Source organism: Orycteropus afer, unplaced genomic scaffold (assembly GCF_000298275.1).
Source record: "Orycteropus afer afer isolate SDZICR_OR568_19922 unplaced genomic scaffold, OryAfe1.0 scaffold00074, whole genome shotgun sequence".
Taxonomy (NCBI): domain Eukaryota; kingdom Metazoa; phylum Chordata; class Mammalia; order Tubulidentata; family Orycteropodidae; genus Orycteropus; species Orycteropus afer.
In genome coordinates, this window is record NW_006921661.1 from 8,273,484 (window position 1) to 8,292,881 (window position 19,398).

At 40.6% G+C, this 19,398-nt stretch overlaps 1 protein-coding gene across 1 annotated transcript in view; it reads left to right on the forward strand.

Annotated features, from left to right (window-relative positions):
* The first annotated feature begins 790 nt into the window (after nucleotides 1-790).
* Nucleotides 791-19,398, forward strand: part of FAM168A (family with sequence similarity 168 member A) — an 87,883-nt gene continuing 69,275 nt past the window's right edge. The window contains exon 1 of the mRNA XM_007940961.2: nucleotides 791-860. Within this exon, the coding sequence (XP_007939152.1) occupies nucleotides 791-860 (70 nt within the window). The remainder of the gene's footprint in view (nucleotides 861-19,398) is intronic.

Here is a 19,398-nt window from a genome sequence, read left to right on the forward strand (position 1 = left end):
CTAATAGAGTTTAATGTTGGATTTTCCATTAATCAGAATGGAGAATGTGCTTCATTAAGATAATTAACAGGGCTTTTTGTGCAGGTGATACTTATTGCACACAAATTTTCAACATTATTTCTTTCCTGTGAATAAATTTGGAAAGAGATCCTGGCTGTGTTTCCTTCTTTGCATTAAAATGATCACTGGCAATGAATTCCCATTTTTACCAAAGCTATTAATAACTGGTATCTTGTCCTGTGCAGGTGTGAGGGGTGAGTAAGACATTTGCTTTTCTTTCCAGAAGTGTGTGTGCTTATCCCCAGGCACTTGGGCTTCCCCAATGAACAGTAGAAGTGCATCCTTCCCAGCTCTTGGACTAGCATCTTTAGAGTTACATGGGGATTCAGAGATCCTAAACCAGTTCTCTCGTTTTATACCAGGACCTTGAAGTTTAGAGAGGGAAGTGACTTGATGAATGCCACATAGTATGCTAGTGACAGTAGTAATCTGTGGCCTATTGAGATTGATACTGAACTGAGAGTCAGAAGGCCTGGGTTGACATTAGGTAAGTTATTGCACTACCCTGCTTTTCAGTATCTTTATCTATAAGATGGGAAAAGTATCTAGCCTAGGGCCAAGTACAAAAAAATGAGTTTTTGTTTGGTCCCCTTTCTCCAACACCATGATGATGCTTCCTTTTGAGCATAAACTGGATATTACAGAGGGGAAACTGCTATTGGGGAGAATGAGCAGTCAGTAGTCAATTCTGTTTTCTTTGCTTTGTCTGTAGGATTCTCAGTCTTCCACAATGAACCCTGTTTACAGCCCCGTGCAGCCTGGGGCTCCCTATGGCAACCCTAAGAACATGGCCTACACAGGTGAGTGGTGTAAAAATGACTCTCACTTTGAGAAATGGTGACTAAGGATGTTACCAAACAACTTGGTGAATGACTGTTGGTATACTAAATCTCTGTAAAGCTGCCCTGGTAGAGCTTAGAAACTTGGAGGTGTGGGATATAGTAGAGATGAAAATGACATTCTTGAGAATAACACTATTGAATTGTCAACTAGAGGGAAGGAAAGAGGACACATTTATGGAGTACCTACCATAGGCTTGGCCTTGTGCAAGGCACTTTCACATTCACTTACTTTATTTCACTTTAACCCTAAAGCAGTTCTATAAAGTGCAACTTACCACCATTTTACAGATGAGAAAACCACAGTTACAGTAAGAAGCCACAAAACAAGATGAAAATAGATGCTTAAACCCAGCCCTCCTGATTCTAAAGGCTGATCTTTTTCCTGAACTGTATACTAAACTGTTTCCTATGTTTCTGCTTTTACTTATGTTGTCCTTCTGTCTGGAATGCCTTTGTCTTCAGACAATTTTACCTTATTTTTTAAGAAGTCAGCTCTGAGCTCAGGTAACACTTTTCTAAGAAGCATTCTCTTCCTTACTTGACTTGAGGCAGATTTTTTCATTGTCTAAAGCTGTAGTGTTTTCGTGTATAAAATGAAGGTAATGTTGTTGTTGTGTACCATTGAGTCAGACCTGACTCATAGTGACCCCTCCTGGGGTTTCTGAGGCAGTATCACTACGGAAGTAGATTGCCCAACCTTCCTTCTGAGGAGTGGCTGGTGGGTTTGAACCGCCAGACTTCTGATTAACAGTCAAGTGCCTTTAGGCACTAGGCTACCAGAGCTCCTAACAAGGGTAATGTTGTTGTTTGCCATCGAGTCGGCCCCGACTCATAGCGACCCCTCCTTGGGTTTCTGAGGCAGTATCACTACGGAAGTAGAATTGCCCAACCTTCCTTCCGAGGAGTGGCTGGTGGGTTTGAACCACCAGCCTTCTGGTTAGCAGTCAAGTGCCTTAGCCACTATGCTACCAGAGCTCCTAACAAGGGTAATAGTATTGCCCTATTTCATAGGGCTGTTGTAAGGATTAAATAAGCTAGTGTCAGGTGCTCAGCATTTAATACTTAGCACAAAGCAAGTGCTTAATCATGGCTATTATTGTTTACAAATAACTAAAGATGGGTAAGGAGCTCTGGTAGCGTAGTGCCTAAGGCACTTGACTGCTAACCAGAAAACTTGAGGTTCAAACCAACCAGTCACTCCTCGGAAGGAGGATGGGGCAAACTGCTTCCGTAGTGATAATGCCTCGGAAACCCAAGGAGGGGTCGCTGTGAGTCGGGTCCGACTTGATGGCACATAACAGTAGCAACAAAGGTAGGTAGGATCGTGGCAGTGGAGTGAATGAAAATGTTTATAATTGTCTAGCATAGTGCTTAGGCACATAAGTCTTCAAGAATATACTGAGTTTAAATCCACGGTGAAGGTAATAGTTTAAACGAACATGTAGAGGTAAGAAGGTACAGTGACAGGGTATGGTGAGTACTTGAGATTAGCTGAGATGGTGTGAATATTAAGTGCAGACTGCTAGCCTAAAGGTTGGCTATTTGAACCCACCCAGAGCCTCCTCCACAAAGGGGCTTGAGGTCACAGCCTTGAAAGCCCTGTGGGGTAGTTCTACTCTACACACATGGAGTTGCTAGCAGTTGGAACCAACTTGATGGCAACTAACAACAAGAATAATGGTGGGTAGAATCCTAGATTCAGAACTGAAGGAATCAGAGAACTCTTGTCTGACTGTTTCTAAAGTTTATTCTTTAAGAACCCTAGGGGAGTGCTTCAGAGATTCCTCAGACATTTCATTTGATTTTAAAAAATATTTAAAACTATTTTGATAGTGCATGCACACATGTAAGATGATCAGTGTATTAAGTTTCTGAGAATACATGTTAATTAAAAAAAAAAGCTGTTTATGTTTTATAAATCATAGCTGCTTATGTTTGTAAATCAGGATTTCTCACTGCTATGCAACCCATAAACGTTAAGAAATATATTATAAGTTGAGCCTGATATGATTGCAGCCCTCATCCTTTCAATTTCACATATTTTGTTCTTCATAACAGCATCATTGTCTTTATTATTTAACTTTAAAAGTAAATATTTTTGTTCGAACTTCTATTGTATATTTACACTAATAAATTGATTCCAGTAACCAGGACCCATTGGGTATTACCTCACACCCCAGTAGCTCAGGAAGCCTGTTGATTTTCCCCTCTTCCAGTTCAGGGTGTTCAGCAAACTAAATTCCTTTGCCTGAGAGAACTGAGCTGCTTTGGCAGACAGAATCTAGGGAATCCTTTGGGGCGTTGGTTTCCAGTTTGCTATGATCCTTTATTCTTACTGAGTTGCTAAATTTAAGAAGGAAGAAAATAGTTGGATTTATCTATTGATTTGCACAAAGAAGAGTAGGCTGTGTGATATATTGAAAAGGAAACAGACCTTGTTTGTGTTTGGTGTGACTTGGTAAATGTGTTTCAATAGCATGAGCAACAGAAAAATCTCATTGCATTCTAGTTTATTCTAACACATAGTGACCCTGTAGAACAAAGTAGTACTTACCCCAATAAATTTCCAAGGATCTATATCTTTGTAGAAGCAGACTGCCATATCTTCCTCCCACAGAGCCACTGGTTGGGTTAGAACCACCAACCTCTTAGCCTATACAGCTTTAACCACTGCACCACAAGGGCTGTTTGTGAACAGCCAGGTTCAAAGTCCAGCTTTGTCAGGTAATAACTGGTTGAATTTGGACAAATTGGTTAACCTCTCTAAACTGCATTTTTTTTCTAACCTAAGATAATATTACCTATTTAATAGGACAGCTGTGAGAATTAAATGAGATAATTAATATTCCTTCAGAGGGATGGAGGATTGTCTTTGTTTCCATTAATCACCAAGGAATATAATCAGTGTGTGGAACTATGTTATAAGTTAATTTTTCTGCTGGAGATTCTAGGACCACACAGGTAGTATAAACTCCAGAAAAGCAGTATAAATTTAGACTTCACGTGGCCAAGGTTTCAAATTTGTAGAGAGACTTTTTTTTCAACCCAAACTTTCTTATTGTCTCTCTGAAGTTTTGGATTGATTTTTTTCTTTTAAATTAAAAATATAATTATTTTCTCTAAGATCCCATCACCTTTAAGCAGGGGTATTTGAGTTTCAGCTCTTGGTCTTTCCAGGGCCCAAAGCTTCATCTCCCATACCCAAGTGGCTGACAGAAGCAATTTCTTTGATTGCCCAGACCAAAAAGCCTTCCCAGAGCAGCCCAACATTAACTCACTACTCAGTTTTCTCTTTATTTTTTTGACCCCTGGGTTTAGTTTTTTTCTTTCCTAAAATCTCAACTGTGCCAATGAATGAGGTGTTTGTTATACTTTATCCAATTCTCTAGGTGTTGTGTAGTAGGCAGAATTTTAGCTTACTTTTTCCTCCGTATTGCTGGAAATAGAAGATCCAAGTAAAATAATTGGTAAACATAATGGCAGATATAGTGCATTATGTTCAACATTTGTTATTATTGTTTATAGCAAAAATAATGGTTATGCTAAAAGGTATTAATTGTATTAATTCTAATCTTCATTAATCATAAGCCTCATGTTGTTGTTGTTATGTGCCGTCCAGTCGGACCCAACTCATAGTGACGCCTCCTTGGGTTTCCAAGGCAGTATCACTACGGAAGTAGATTGCCCAACCTTCCTTCCGAGGAGTGGCAGGTAGGTTTGAACTGCCAGCTTTCTGGTTAGCAGTCAAGTGCCTTAGGCACTACACTACCAGAGCTCCATAAACCTCATGTTGTTGTTGTTTGCCGTCGAGTCGGCCCAGACTCATAGCGACCCCTCCTTGGGTTTCCGAGGCAGTATCACTACGGAAGTAGGATTGCCCAACCTTCCTTCCGAGGAGTGGCTGGTGGGTTTGAACCGCCAGCCTTCTGGTCAGCAGTCAAGTGCCTTAGGCACTATGCTACCAGAGCTCCTTATAAACCTCATAGTACTCCCCTTTTACAAATAAAGAAACTGGTAGTTTAATTCAGATCATATGACTAGACCAGTATAGATAGTTTCTACGAGATGAGGCAATATTTGAGCCCAGGGCGTCATAATTTCAAAGTATATGTGCTTTCTGTTAATAGCAGTCTGATCTGTCTTAAACTATATATTCCTTTCACTGCCCCCAGTGATGAGCTACACGAGAGATTTGTCTTTTTAGTTAAGAGGACTCTAGAACCTCCCGTACAAGGAGCTAGAAGCTTGCTCCTGGCCAACAAGTGGTAGTTGGTGGGGGGTAGTCAGAAAAAGTAAAAGTGGAAGATCAAGTCCATTATAAGTGTCAGCTGCTTCAGAGGCAATGAGTAGTGATCACAGAGAACGTAGGGTGTCATGATTTGAAATTTTCTTTGAAATCTTAGGTGGGAAATAAAATACAGCCTTGCAACACAGTGTATCCCAGAGAACAGCTATCATCTAGTCAATTGACAATGTTCTCTATCTCTCCTTTTTATAATAACTACCCTTTACTGCCACCACCATTCTGTCGGTTTATCATACTGTGGTGACTTGTGTGTTGCTGTGAGGTTGGAGGCTATGCCAGCAGGGTCGCCCATCATGTACAGGTTTCTGCAGAGCTTCCAGACTAAGATAGCCTGGGAAGAAGGACAGAGCCATCCACTTATGAAAAAATTGGACACTGAAAACCTTATGAATAGCTGTGAAACACTGTCTGATGTATTACTGGAAAACTTTATGAGTAGCCCTGAAACATTGTCAGATACAGTGCTGGAAGATGAGTCCCTTAGATTAGAAATCACTCAAAATGTGACTAGGAAGAGCTACCTCCTCAAAGTAGAGGACTTGAATGTGTAAAATGACTTGAATTGAGTAAAACTTTTGGAACCTTCATTTTTGATGAGACATGACTCAAAATGGGAGGAAACAGCTGCAAACATTCATTAATAGTTGGAACGTGGAATGTACAAAGTATGAATCTAGGAAAGTTGAGTTATCAGAAATGAAATGGAACACATAAAGATTGATATCCTAGGCATTAGTGAGCTGAAATGGACCAGAATTGTGCATTTTGAATCAGACTATCATATGGTCTATGCCAATAATGACAAACTGAAGAGGAATGGCGTCACATTCATCATCAAAAAGAACACTTCAAGATCTATCCTGAAGTACAGTGCTGTCAGTGATAGGCTAATATCCATATGCCTACAAGGAAAATCAGTTAATACTACTGCTGTTCAAATTTATGCACCAGCCACTAAAGCTGAAGAGGAAACAAATGGAAGATACTCACTAACTTCTGCAGTTTGAATTGACCAAACATGCAATCATGTTGTATTGATTATTACTGGTGAGTGGAATGCAAAAGTTGGAAACAAAGAAGACTCTTGGTAGTTGGAAAATATGGCCTTCATGATAGAAATGATGCTGGAAACCCCATATAGAATTTTGCAAGACCGGTGACTTATTAGCAAATATCTTTTCTCAACAACATAAACAGCAGCTATACACATTGACCTCACCAGATGGAATACACAGGAATCAGATTGACTACATCTGTGGAAAGAGGCCATGTAGAAGCTCAATATTATCAGTCAAAACATGGCCAGGCAACTGACTGTGGAATACACCATCAAGTTCTTATATGCAAGTTCAAGTTGAAGCTGAAGAAAATTTTAAAAGTTCGCAAGAGCCAAAATATGACCTTGATTATATCTCACCTGAACTTGGAGACCACCTGAAGAATACATTTGACCCATTGAACACCAATGACTGAAGACCAGACGAGTTGTGGGATGACATTGTAAGGCCACAGTAAGGAGAAGAGGATGCACAAAAGTGAGGTTAAAGAGAAGTTTTTATTCTGAATTTCTGGGGGAGGTTTACGGGCCCCCAAGAGGGGCCCGGGTGAGGTTCACGGGTCCCTGGGAGGAGCCCGGGAAGTCGCACTGCTTGGCTGGGGAGGGGAGGGTTTATAGTCTTGTGGAGGACCTAAGTGGGGACACTAAGGAAATGGTGGGATCCAATTAGCTGTTAGTATGGGTCTGCACTTAATTAGCATGAGGGGGCTTCATAAGAGGAAGCTTGCCACTGCATGGGACTTTCCAGTCTGGGCAGGTTCTGTTACTTTGGTTGTCTTATCAGGCTGTCTCATCAGGGCTTGACACCCGGAGGAAGCTGCTAACTGAAATGTTGGTGGCTTGGGTTTGCTTCGGCCTAACAGACATCAGTAACATCATATGTGAAGAAAGCAAGCAGTCTTTAAAAAGACAGGAAAGGAAAAAAAAAAGACAAAAATGGATGTCACAAGAGACTCTGAAACTTGCTCTTTAAGGGAGAGTAGCTAAAGCAAATGGAAGATATGATGAAATAAAAGTTCTAAATGGAAGATTTCAAAGGGCAGTTTGAGAAGACAAAGTAAAGTATTATAATGAAACATGCAAAGACCTCATGTTAGAAAACCAAAAAGGAAGAACACAGTCAATATTTCTCAAGCTGAAAGAACTGGGGGGGGGGGGAGCCTGAAGTTGGAATATTGAAGAATTCTATGGGCAAAATATGGAATGATGCAGGAAGCATCAAAAGAAGGTGGAAGGAATACACAGAGTCACTGCACTAAAAAGAATTGGCCAGTGTTCAGCTATTTCAGGAAGTAGCATATGATTAAGAACCAATGGTATTGAAGGAAGAAGTCCATGCTGCACTGAAAACACTGGTAAAAAACAAGGCTAAAGGAATTGATGAAATCATTTGAGATGCTTCTACAAATGGATGCAGTGCTGGAGGCACTTATTCGTTTATACCAAGGAATTTTGGAAGACAGCTACCTGGCCGACTGCCCAGAAGAGATTGATACTTGTGCTTATTCTAAAGAAAGGTGATTCAACAGAATGTGGAAATTATTGAACAATATCATTAATATCACATGTAGGTAAAATTTTGCTAAAGATAATTTTTAAAATGGTTGTAACAGTATATTGACAAGGGACTTCCAGAAATTCAAGCTGGATTCAGAAGGGGATGTGAAATGAGGGATATCATTGCTGATGTTGGGTGGATCTTGGCTGAAAGAAGAAAATACCAGAAAAATGTTTACTTTTGTTTTATTGACTATGCAAAGGCATCTAACTGTGTAGATCATAACAAATTTGGATAACACGGCAAAGAATAGGAATTCCAGTACACTTATACTCATTAGGAACTTGTACATAGCCGAAGAGGCTATCGTTCAAACGGAACAAGGGGACACTGCATGGTTTAAAATCAGGAAGGGTGTGTGTCAGGATTGTATCCTTTCACCATACTTATTCAGTCTGTATGCTGAACAAATAATCTGAAAAGCTGGACTATATGAAGAAGAATGCAGCATCAGGATTGGAGGAGTACTCCACAACCTGCTATATGCAGGTGACACAACCTCACTTGCTGAAGGTGAAGATGATCTGAAGCACTTACTGATGAAGATCACTACAGTCTTCAGTATGGATTGAGCCTCAACATAAAGAAAATGAAAATCCTCACAACTGGACAAATAAGCAGCATCATGATAAATGGAGAAAAGATTGAAAATGTCAGGGATTTAATTTTACTTGAATTGACAGTCAGCACCCATCGAAGCAAATCAGACTTCATATTTGCACTGGCCAAATCTGCTGCAAAAAAACCTCTTTAAAGTGTCAAGAAGCAAAGATGTCACTTTGAAGACTAAGGTGCACCTAACCCAAACCATGGTATTTTCAGTCACCTCATACACATGTGAAAGCTGGGCGATGAATAAGGAAGACCAAAGAAGATCTGATGCCTTTGAATTGTGATATTGGTGAAAAATATTGAAAATACAGTGGACTGCCAGAAGAATACACAAATCTGTCTTGGAAGAAGTGCAGCCAGAATGCTCCTTGGAAGTGAGAATGACCATACTTTGTTTCATCTACTTTGGTCATGTGGTAAGAAGGGACTGTTCCCTGGAGAAGGATATCATGCTTGGTAGAGGGTCAGAGAAAGAAAAGGAAGACCCTCAACAAGATGGGTTGATACAGTGGCTGCAACAATGGGCTCAAGCAGACCAAGGATTGTGAGACTGGTGCAGTACTGGGCAGTGTTTGGTTCTGTTGTATATAAAGTTATTGAGTCGGAACCAACTTGATGGCATCTAACTAGAGTCCATGAGTGGCACAAACAGTTAAGTGCTAGACTACTAGCCAGAAAGTTGGTGGTTCAAACACACCCAGAGGCTCCTCAGAATGCAGGCCTGGTGTTCTGCTTTTGGAATGTCACAGCCTTGAAAATCCTGTGGTTGAAAACCCTACTCTGTACACATGGGGTTGCCATGAGTTAGCATTGACTCAGCAGCATCTAACAATAACAGTAAACCCTTTACTGAGCAATTAGTGTGTGCCAAAAACTGAACTCAGCATTTTAAAGACATATCTATTTTTATTCTTAATAGTCCTATGAAGTAGTTATAATTAGCTCCTCATACATCTTAGAAAAGTGAATTCAGAGAATGTAATATGTCATATTTTAAAATACTTAAAATCAAACCAAACTCACTGGCATCGAGTCATTTCTGACTCATAGTGACCCCCATTGGGTTTCTGAGGCTGTAAATCTTTACAGAAGTAGATTTCCTTGTCTTCCTTCTGCAGAGCAGCTGGTGGGTTTGAACCACTGACCTTCTGGTTAGCAGTCAAGTGCCTTATCCATTACACCACCAGAACTCAAGCACAGTAAACCTGTGCTTCATAGAGTTTTCAGTGACTGGTTTTTCAGAAGTAGATCACGAGTCCTTTCTTCTGAAGCACTTCAGGGTAGACTTAAACCTCCATTCTTTTGTTTAACGCTGACTGTGTTAACCATTTGCACCACCCAGGGACTTTCATCTGTGGTTGAAGAGGAATGTCTAAGAATTGTTATTAACTGTTCTCACCATAGGAGCTCTGGTGGTACAGTAGTTAAGGCATCCTGCTGCTAATAAGTACATCAGTAGTTCAAACCTACCTGCTGCTCTGTGAGAGAAAGATGAGGCAATCTGCTTCTGTAAAGATTTAGACTTGGAAACCCTTTGGGGGCAGTTCTACACTTTGCTGTAGGGTCACTATGAGTCGGAATCTAATTGATGGCAGTGGATTTGGTTTGGTTCTTACCGTAGTTACTGGTAATTTCCTTGTTAAATTCACTAGACTCATTATCTTCATCCTAATTTGATTCCTCTCTCTCATTTGACAAGGAGCCCTGGTGATGCAGTGGTTAAGCTCTTGGCTGCTAATTGAAAACTCTGTAGTTGGAATCCACCAGTGGCTCCATGAGAGAAAGATGTGGCAATCTGCTTCCCATAAGGATTGCAGCTTCGGAAACCCTATGAGGCAGTTCTGTTCTGTCCTATAAAGTTGCTATGATCAGAATCAAATCAAGGGTAATGGGTTTTGTTTTTGTGTTTTATATCATTTAACACCCCTGACACTTCCCTTTTTCAAGCTTTCTCTTTTTTTGCTTTTCATTGACACTACCTTACTTTTTCTGTTTACTTTTTCATTTTTTTCTTCAGCTGTTCCTGAATCTCATTCTCTTTTTAGGCTTTTCTTCCTCCTTTTACCCATTAGAAGTTGGTCCTATTCTCTTCTTCATTAGCTTCAGCTACTATCTATAGACTGATGATTCATAAGCTTTTTCTGCAGCAAATCTGTCTTGGGGTTCAGAGTAGCTGTCTTTTGAACATCTCCTCCAGGAATGCCCCATAATGTACTTGTTGTTGTTGTTGTTGTTATGTGCCGTCGAGTCGGCCCTGACTCATAGCGACCCCTCCTTGGGTTTCCGAGGCAGTATCACTACGGAAGTAGGATTGCCCAACCTTCCTTCCGAGGAGTGGCTGGTGGGTTTGAACCACCAGCCGTCTGGTTAGCAGGCAAGTGTCTTAGCCACTATGCTACCAGAGCTCCCATAACGTACTTAGACTCATCATATGTAAAACTGAGCTGCTTATCTTATCTTTGCCTATAACCCATTTTTTGCTTTATCAATTTGTGATTGGTACCACCATCCACCTATTCCCTTAAATCAGAATTGTAAGCATCATCCTTGACAACCCTTTGTCTTTTGCGTTCTATATCTAACCACTAAGTTACTTCCTTTTTTTTTTTTTTAAACCTCCTTCATATTTCTCAGATTACCAGAGACTTTTCTTCCCTGTCTTTCCTAATCTTATCACTTAAAGCATTATCATTCTTTGTGCGATTATTTAAATTGCCCCTAACTAGTCTTTCTGACTCATGTCACATACCTTTTCCCTAATCCATTCTTTATATAACAACCAGAATCACTTTTCTAACTTGAAATTCTGATCATATCACTCCATTTCTTAAAACTCTTCAATGATTCTTCACTGTCCTTTGGATAAAGTGCAAACTCCTTAACTTTGCTGTAGGAGATATTTATGACCTGACCGTTTAGATATTTTCACCTTGTCTCCTGCTTCTCTTATTTATCCGTATCTTTAGTTCAGCTGCTGACTGGTATTATAGTTTTATTTAGAGTTAAAAGATTATTAGAGATCATCAAGTCGAACTCTCTTCTTTTAAGATGAGGAACCGGAGGTCTGATCAGTGCCTAAGGAAAGCACTTATTCAGATTTAAAGTGAATTCAGTATCTGATTTACTTCTGTATCTCTAGTACCCAGTACAGCCCCTAGCATGCCATGAATATTGATTTGAATATTTTTTACATAAATGGGCATATGGGCAAATATCAACGTTGAAAGTAGAAACCAGAACTTTGACAGTTGGTCTAGTTGTCTTTCTATCCACCTTAAGCTGCTTTTTTTGTTTTTAAATAAGGTAACTCTATCATCTTAGGTCATTGCCCACCTCTCTAAGCTTCATCTATAAAATAAGGAAGTAAATGCCTACTTCATAGTGCTTTGAAGATTATGTGACATAATTTGTGTACAGCATCTGGTGTGTAATTAGGCTTTTATTAGATACTGAAGAATTAGTAGTCATTTTGTTTGTTATTGATTATCATTATCTCTCTTGCACCCAGCACAGGGACTGATAGAGAGTAGATGCTCAGTAATTTTATTTTTTAACAGGACTTGCTATTGTTATTATTATGGTAAAAATACATACAACAAAACATTTGCCAATTCAGCATTGTGTTACATGTACAATTGATTAGATTCATCATGGTGTACAACCATTACCACTCTCTGTTTCTACATTATTCCATATCCATTAACAGAAAATTAGTGCCCCCTAAACAGTAACTCTTCTTTCCTCTCTCCCTCCTACCTCCGGTAACCACTAATAAGATCTCTGTATATTTGCCTATTCTAGATAATTTGTGTAAGTGACATCATACAATATTTGTCCTTTTGTGACAACTAATTTTTCCCGGTATGTCTTCTAAGTTCATCCATGTTGTCACATATATCAGGACTTCATTTTACATCATGTCTTGAGTAATATTCTTTTGTCCATTTATCTGTTGAAGGACATTTGAGATATTTGTGTCTTTTAGGAGGAGCTCTGGTGGCATAGTGCCTAAGGCATTTGACTGCTAACCAGAAGGCTGGTGGTTCAAACCCACCAGCCACTCCTTGGAAGAAAGACTGGGCAATCTACTTCCATAGAGATACTGCCTTGGAAACCCACGGATGGGTCACTATGAGTCGGAAATGACTTGAGGGCAGTGGGTTTGGTTTGGTTTTTGTATCTTTTAGATAATGTGAATAGTGCTGCAGTGAACATTGGGGTACACGTTTCTGTTTGTGTTCCTGCTTTTAATTTTTTGGGGTGTATACCCAGGATACAGCAAAACTATTTTGGAAGAAGTACAGCAAGAATGCTCCTTAGAAGTGAGGATGGATTCATCCCACATACTTTGGACATGTTATCAGGAGGGACCAGTCCCTGGAGAAGGACATCATGCTTGGAAAAGTAGAGGGTCAGTGGAAAAGAGTGAGATTCTCTGGCTGTTACTGTCAAGCACTTGGAATGGGATCAGTGTAGAAGATACTGGATAGAGTGGGAGAAAAATGTGGAACAAAACTCAGAATCATAAGACCAGGCTTGCTGCTCTGATAGAGACTGGTGAAACTCCCTAGACTATGGTCCCTGGTCACCTTTCAGGCCTAGAATTAAACTTACCCCTGTTGCTTCCAGCCAAACAGTTTGAGGAGGGGGGAAAAAAAAAACCAACCATCCCACTGCCATTGAGTCAATTCCAACTTGTAGCAACCCCCATTGGGTTTCTGAGGTGGTAAATCTTTATGGAAATAGATTGCCCAGTCTTCCTTCTGCAGAGTGGCTGATGGGTTTGAACCACCATCCTTCCAGTTAGCAGTCAAATGCCTTAGGCACTGCATCACCAGAGCTCCTTAAACAATAGACAGGCATATAAGGTGAACATTTACACCAGGTATGTACATACACTCCTTAGAATAATCAATCATGGGAGATAGAAGGGCAGCATTTACAAAGGGAGGTAGCTCAGAAGGCAGGAATACATAGGAAAGAAGGACATAGGGAAAATGGAACCACAGAGAGGAAGTGGGAAAAGAGCTGTTACATTATGGGGATTGCAATTGAAAAAAAAAAGAAAGAGGAAGACCGTCAATGAAATGGATGAACACAGTGGCTATAACAGTGGACTCAAACATAGCAATGATTGTGAGGATGGCGCAAGACTGGGCAGTTTTGTGTGTGTGTGTGTGTGTGTGTGTGTGTGTATGTGATTTGGGTGAAAGTTCATAGAACAAATTCGTTTTCTATATGGTAGTTCACACGCATTTTGTTTCATGTCATTGACTGCAATCCCCACAATGTAACAGCTGTCTTCCCACTTCATCTCTGTAGTTACCTCTTCCCTGTGTCCTTTCTTATGCATTCCTGCCCCCTGAGCTATTTCCTAGTGCATATACTGCCCTTCTTTTCTTCCATGATTGATGATTCTAAGGAGTGTATCTCCCTAGTGTAAATGCTCAGCCTATATGCCTGTCTCTTGTTTGGCTGGAAGCCATGGCAGTGAGTTCAACTCTAGACCTGAGGAATAACTAGGGACCATAGTCTCAGAGGTCTCACAAGGCTCTATAACACCAGTAAACCTGATCTTTTTTTATAATTTTGAGTTTTGTTTTACATTGTTCTCCCACTCTATCCAGGATCTCCTGCACTGATCCCTTTCTGAGTAGTTGATGGTGATAGCTAAGCACCATCTAGTTCTTCTGGTCTCATGGTCATATAGGCTGAGGATTGCATGGTCCACTAATCCCTTGGACTAATTGTTTCCATGCGTCTTTGGTTTTCTTCATTCTTTGCTCTAGATGAGGAGAGACCCATCCTTGCATCTTAGATGGCCACTTGCAGGCTTTTAAGACCTCAGTTGCTACTCACAAAAGTAGGATATAGAACAGCATTTTTGTCTTGTATGTTATGCCAGTTGAGCTTAATATCCCCTGAGACTATGGTCCTGAGTTCACAGGTCCAACGACTTGCTCCTTCAGCGTGGTTGGCTGTGGCTAAGAAGTTATTGTAACTTTGCCCTTTGTTAGTTCTAGTTACATGGACATTCTTATAGCACATACAAATACATATGTAGAAATATCATCTGCCAACGTTATATATACCAAAAAAAACCCAAACTCACTGCTGTCAAGTCAATTTCGACTCATAGTGACCCCTCCTTGAGTTTCTGAGGTGGTATCACTACGGAAGTAGATTGCCCAACTTTCCTTCTGAGGAGTGGCTGGTGGGTTTGAACCACCAGCCTCCTGGTTAGCAGTCAGATGCCTTAGGCACTATGCCACCAGAGCTCCCACCTTATATATGGTCAGGGGTATACTCCCTTTGCCTAGACATACCTGATCATTCAGCCTGTTGATCCGTCTATTTACCTGTAGAATAATATTTGCTATCACTGATAACGCAGTATTGTATATATATAAGTGTTTATCTTTGTTGTGTATACCTCTTGTGCACCTCTCTTTGTCTTCCTTTTCCTTACTGTTACTGTGTTGGTCACTGGGCAGTGTTTTGTTCTGTTGTACATAGGATCTCTGTAAGTCAGAACCGATGTGATGGCACCTAACAACAACAAACCCAGGATTGAGATTCTTGGGTCATAAGGTATTTCTATGTTTACCTTTTTGAGGGACTGCCAAACTGTTTCTCACAGAGGCTATACCATTTTTCATTCCCATTAGCAAGAATAAAAGGTTTCAGTTTCCTTCACATTCTCACCAACACTTGGTTTTTTTTAAAAAATCATAGTCATCCTGTTGTTATTGTTGTTATGTGCCATCGAGTCGGACCCGACTCACAGTGACCCCTCCTTGGGTTTCCGAGGCAGTATCACTGCGGAAGTAGATTGCACAACCTTCCTTCCAAGGAGTTGCTGGTGGGTTTGAACCGCCAGCCTTCTGGTTAGCAGTCAAGTGCCTTAGCCACTATGCTACTGGAGCTCCTATAGTCATCCTGTTGTTGTTATTTGCCGTCGAGTTGGCCCCGACTCACAGCGACCCCTCCTTGGGTTTCCGAGGCAGTATCACTACGGAAGTAGGATTGCCCAACCTTCCTTCCGAGGAGTGGCTCCTAGTGGGAGTTAAATACTATCTCATGGTGGTTTTGATTAGCATCTCCCTCTGGTAGCGTAGTGCCTAAGGCATTTGATTGCTAACCAGAAGGCTGGCTGTTCAAACCCACCAGCCACTCCTCGGAAGGAAGATGGGGCAATCTACTTCTGTAGTGATACTGCCTTGGAAACCCAAGGAGGGGTCGCTATGAGTTGGGTCCGACTCGATGGCAAATAACAACAATAACAACAACAATGATAATGGATTGCTAACTAGAAGGCTGGCGGTTCAAACCCACCAGCCACTCCTCGGAAGGAGGATGGGGCAATCTACTTCCGTAGTGATACTGCCTCAAAAACCCAAGGAGGGGTTGCTATGAGTTGGGTCCGACTTGACGGCACATAACAACAACAGCAACAATGATAATGCCACCAGCCACTCCTCAGAAGGAAGATTGGGCTGTCTACTTCCATAGTGATACAGTCTCAGAAACCCAAAGAGGGGTCGCTATGAGTAGGATTCAACTTGACGGCAGTGAGGTTTTTTTTTGATGACTAATGATATCGACTATCTTTTCATGTGCTTTTTGTCCATTTGTATATCTTTTTATTCAAATCTTTTGGGTTGTTTGTCTTTTGCTGTTTGAGTAGATTTTGCAGTGACAAAGGGAAGGAGAGAAGAAGGAAATACAGAGAAGGTGGGGAATCTAAACTGAAGGAGGCCGCAGTAGAGAACTAGGAGATGGGCTTAAGAGATTTCTTTCCCTTGGCTGCCCTTGCTAATGAGTAGCCCTCTAACATGGCAAGGACAGTCTGGGACAAGTAGCCTTTGTGGGAAGGATTGTTCTTGCTTTGTAGATGATGAACAGAGGCTCAGAAAACTTCATTTGGGTGATCTTTTGTGACTAGTCAACCCATTTGAATGAACCAGATGGAAATACCTTGAACGGGGAGATTTTTCTGATTATAAGTCATATGGAGAGAGCAGAGACCCTCATAGAAAACAACAGTAGGCCCTCTCCTCTTGTCTACTTAGTTTGTAGCAAATTTTATTTATTTATATATTAGAATAATGATAGTTAAAGTCTCTGACAATTCTTTTGAACTACTTAGCAAAGAAGAGCTGTCCTGAAACCTTCTGTATTACTTATGCATTCAGCTTTGGAGTAGGTCACTTTAAATTTCAGCTTCTTTACTAACAAAACCAGATTTAATTTTTAAAAATAAAATTTGACCCTCCTATGGTATGTTTTCTCTTGAGAGAACAAGGGTTCCCCCCCAAAAAAAAAACATATAATAATAGATAAGAACTTTATATATTAAAAATTCTTTATTATTTGTGCTCTCACTGCTGTGAGATTTCAGAAATTTTATTAAAACATCCATCTACAGTTAAAGAAAGACTCAGAAAAGTTAATAAACGTATACAAGGTCATGTTGTTGTTGTTATGTGCCATCGAGTGGGCCCTGACTCATAGCAACCCCTCCTTGGGTTGCCTAGGCAGTATCACTATGGAAGTAGATTGCCCAATCTTCCTTCCGAGGAGTGGCTGGTAGGATCGAACTGCCAGCCTTCTGGTTAGCAGTCAAGTGCCTTAGGCACTATGCTACCAGAGCTCCTATATAAGGTCATACTGCTAGTAAAGGGCAAAGCCAGGACTAGAATTTAGGCTTACTAAACTCTAAACCCAAATCTGGTATTTCCATTCCATCAGGCTGTCAGGCAAAGCTTTTGTGGATTTGGGAGTAAATACAAACATAAATGTGGCTGTCTCTGCTGCTCTTTGTGCGATGTCAATACAAAAAGTAGATGGATTGAATATTGTTTGGGTAAGAAATGTGCACATTAAACTAAGTTGCTGTTTGGCTAGTAGTGACTGATTTACTTTCTTGGATCACAAAATGATATTCCACCTCTGTAGAAAAGATCAACCTTTTCTCCCAGAGATAGAAGCGTTGATGTGTTAGGTTGTTCTCTTGCTCCTAAATCCTTCTTGGCTTCCTATTCTCTGTAGGAATTGTTCACTTGTATGCACGTCTATCTAGACTGTGAGCTTCTTGAAGGCAAGAATCATGTACCTCCTGTGCCTGTTAGTTACTCCTGGGGGGCAGTTACTCATCAATTATGTATTGAATTAAATTATAATAATTATTATTTTGTCTTAATTATATTAATGTTGATGTTAATATTACTATATCAATAACTGTCATTAATGACTGTCAATGAAGTACCAGACACTTTACAAACATTGTCTTTGTTTTCCATGACAGCCCTGAAAGGAAGAGCTATTATCATTTTATGTCTGAGGGAATAACGCTTGGCTAAATTAAGTAACTTAGTTATTCTATGGTGACTGTATTTATTGAGCACCTGGGTTTTACCAGGCACTGCTGGGTGTTTTATATATTTCATCTCATTTAATTCTCATAACATCTCTGTAAGATAGGTACTGATGATGGGATAGCTGGGTGGACAGGCTGAACAATTATCTATGCAGGGGCATATGTGCCCATGAGCATGTATAGGGTTGGCAGACAATATTTCTACAAGTGTATTTGTACACTGTGTAAGAATTTCTACGTGTATAGTAGAGATGACAAGGGACAAGGTTGTAGTCACTTCTTGGCCAACCCAGCTACCCAGAGGGAGCAGATAGTTGGACCTGTGGGCTCAGGAGCATGGTTGCAGGTGACATCAAGCTCAACTGGCATAATGTGCTACACGAAAACCTGGTTCCATGTCTTACTTTGGTGAATAGCAACTGGGATCCTAAAAGCTTGCAAGCAGCCATCTAGATGTAATGATGGGTCTTTCCTCATCCACAGCAAAGAAGAATGAAGAAAATCAAAGACGTGTGGAAAAAATGAGTGTATCATGTGATCCTCAGCCTATATGACTAAGAGACCAGAAGAACTAGATGGTACCCAGCCACCACTGTCAACCACGCAGAGAAGGATCTATGTAGGAGATCCTGGATAGAGTAGGAGAGCAATAAGGAACAAAACTCAAAATCATTAAAAAAAAAAAAATAGTTTGCTAGTCTGATAGAGCCTGGTGGAACCACAGAGACTATGGCCCCTAGCTGCCCTTCAGGTCTAGGATTGAATCCACTCCTGTGGCTTCCAGCCAAACAAAAGACAGGCATATGAGCTGAACATTTACGTTAGGTGGATACACTCTTTGGAGAGTTCAATCATGGGAGAATAGAAGGGCTATGTATATGTGGAGAGACAGCTTGTGGGGGCAGGAGTGTGTGGGAGGGGAAGACACAGGGAAGAGGTGGCTATGAGGAGGAAGTGGGAGGAAAGCTGTTGGCATTGTGGGAGATTGCAATCAATGTCATGAGACAAAGTATTTGTGAACTGCTATATAGAAGATGAATTTGCTTTATAAACTTTCACCCAAATCACAATAAAACTTAAATAAATAAATAAATGCTGAGTTTTATAGATGAAAAAAAACTGACACAGCCAGGTTAAATAACTTTTCCAAGGTCATAAGAGGTTTCATTCCGGTTTCACCTGGCTCCAAAGTCTCTACTCTTTTTTCTATCACATGCTGAATGGAGGGAAGGCCTAGAGTAAAACAATTTATTTTGGCTCAGTTCCTTAGTCAAGAAATGAGGATGTTATCCTTGAGATGCCTTGGGAGCTATTAAAGGGCAAGGGTATGTATCACACAGGTACTCCCTTTTCAGTACAGAAGATATGCTCATGCTATTTTATATTTGTAAAAATGGTATGTCAGAGGTATCTGACCTCCTTTACCTTCATGAAGTAGAGAGAGAATCAGCAGCATCAGTGCAAGCTGATTCCTGTGAGGTAGAGTCAGACATACCTCCTCTCACCAGTGTTTTTACCAGTTCTTTTTTTGGGGGGGGGTGTCCTTTTTTTTTTTTTTTTTAATTGTGGTTTGGGTGAAGGTTT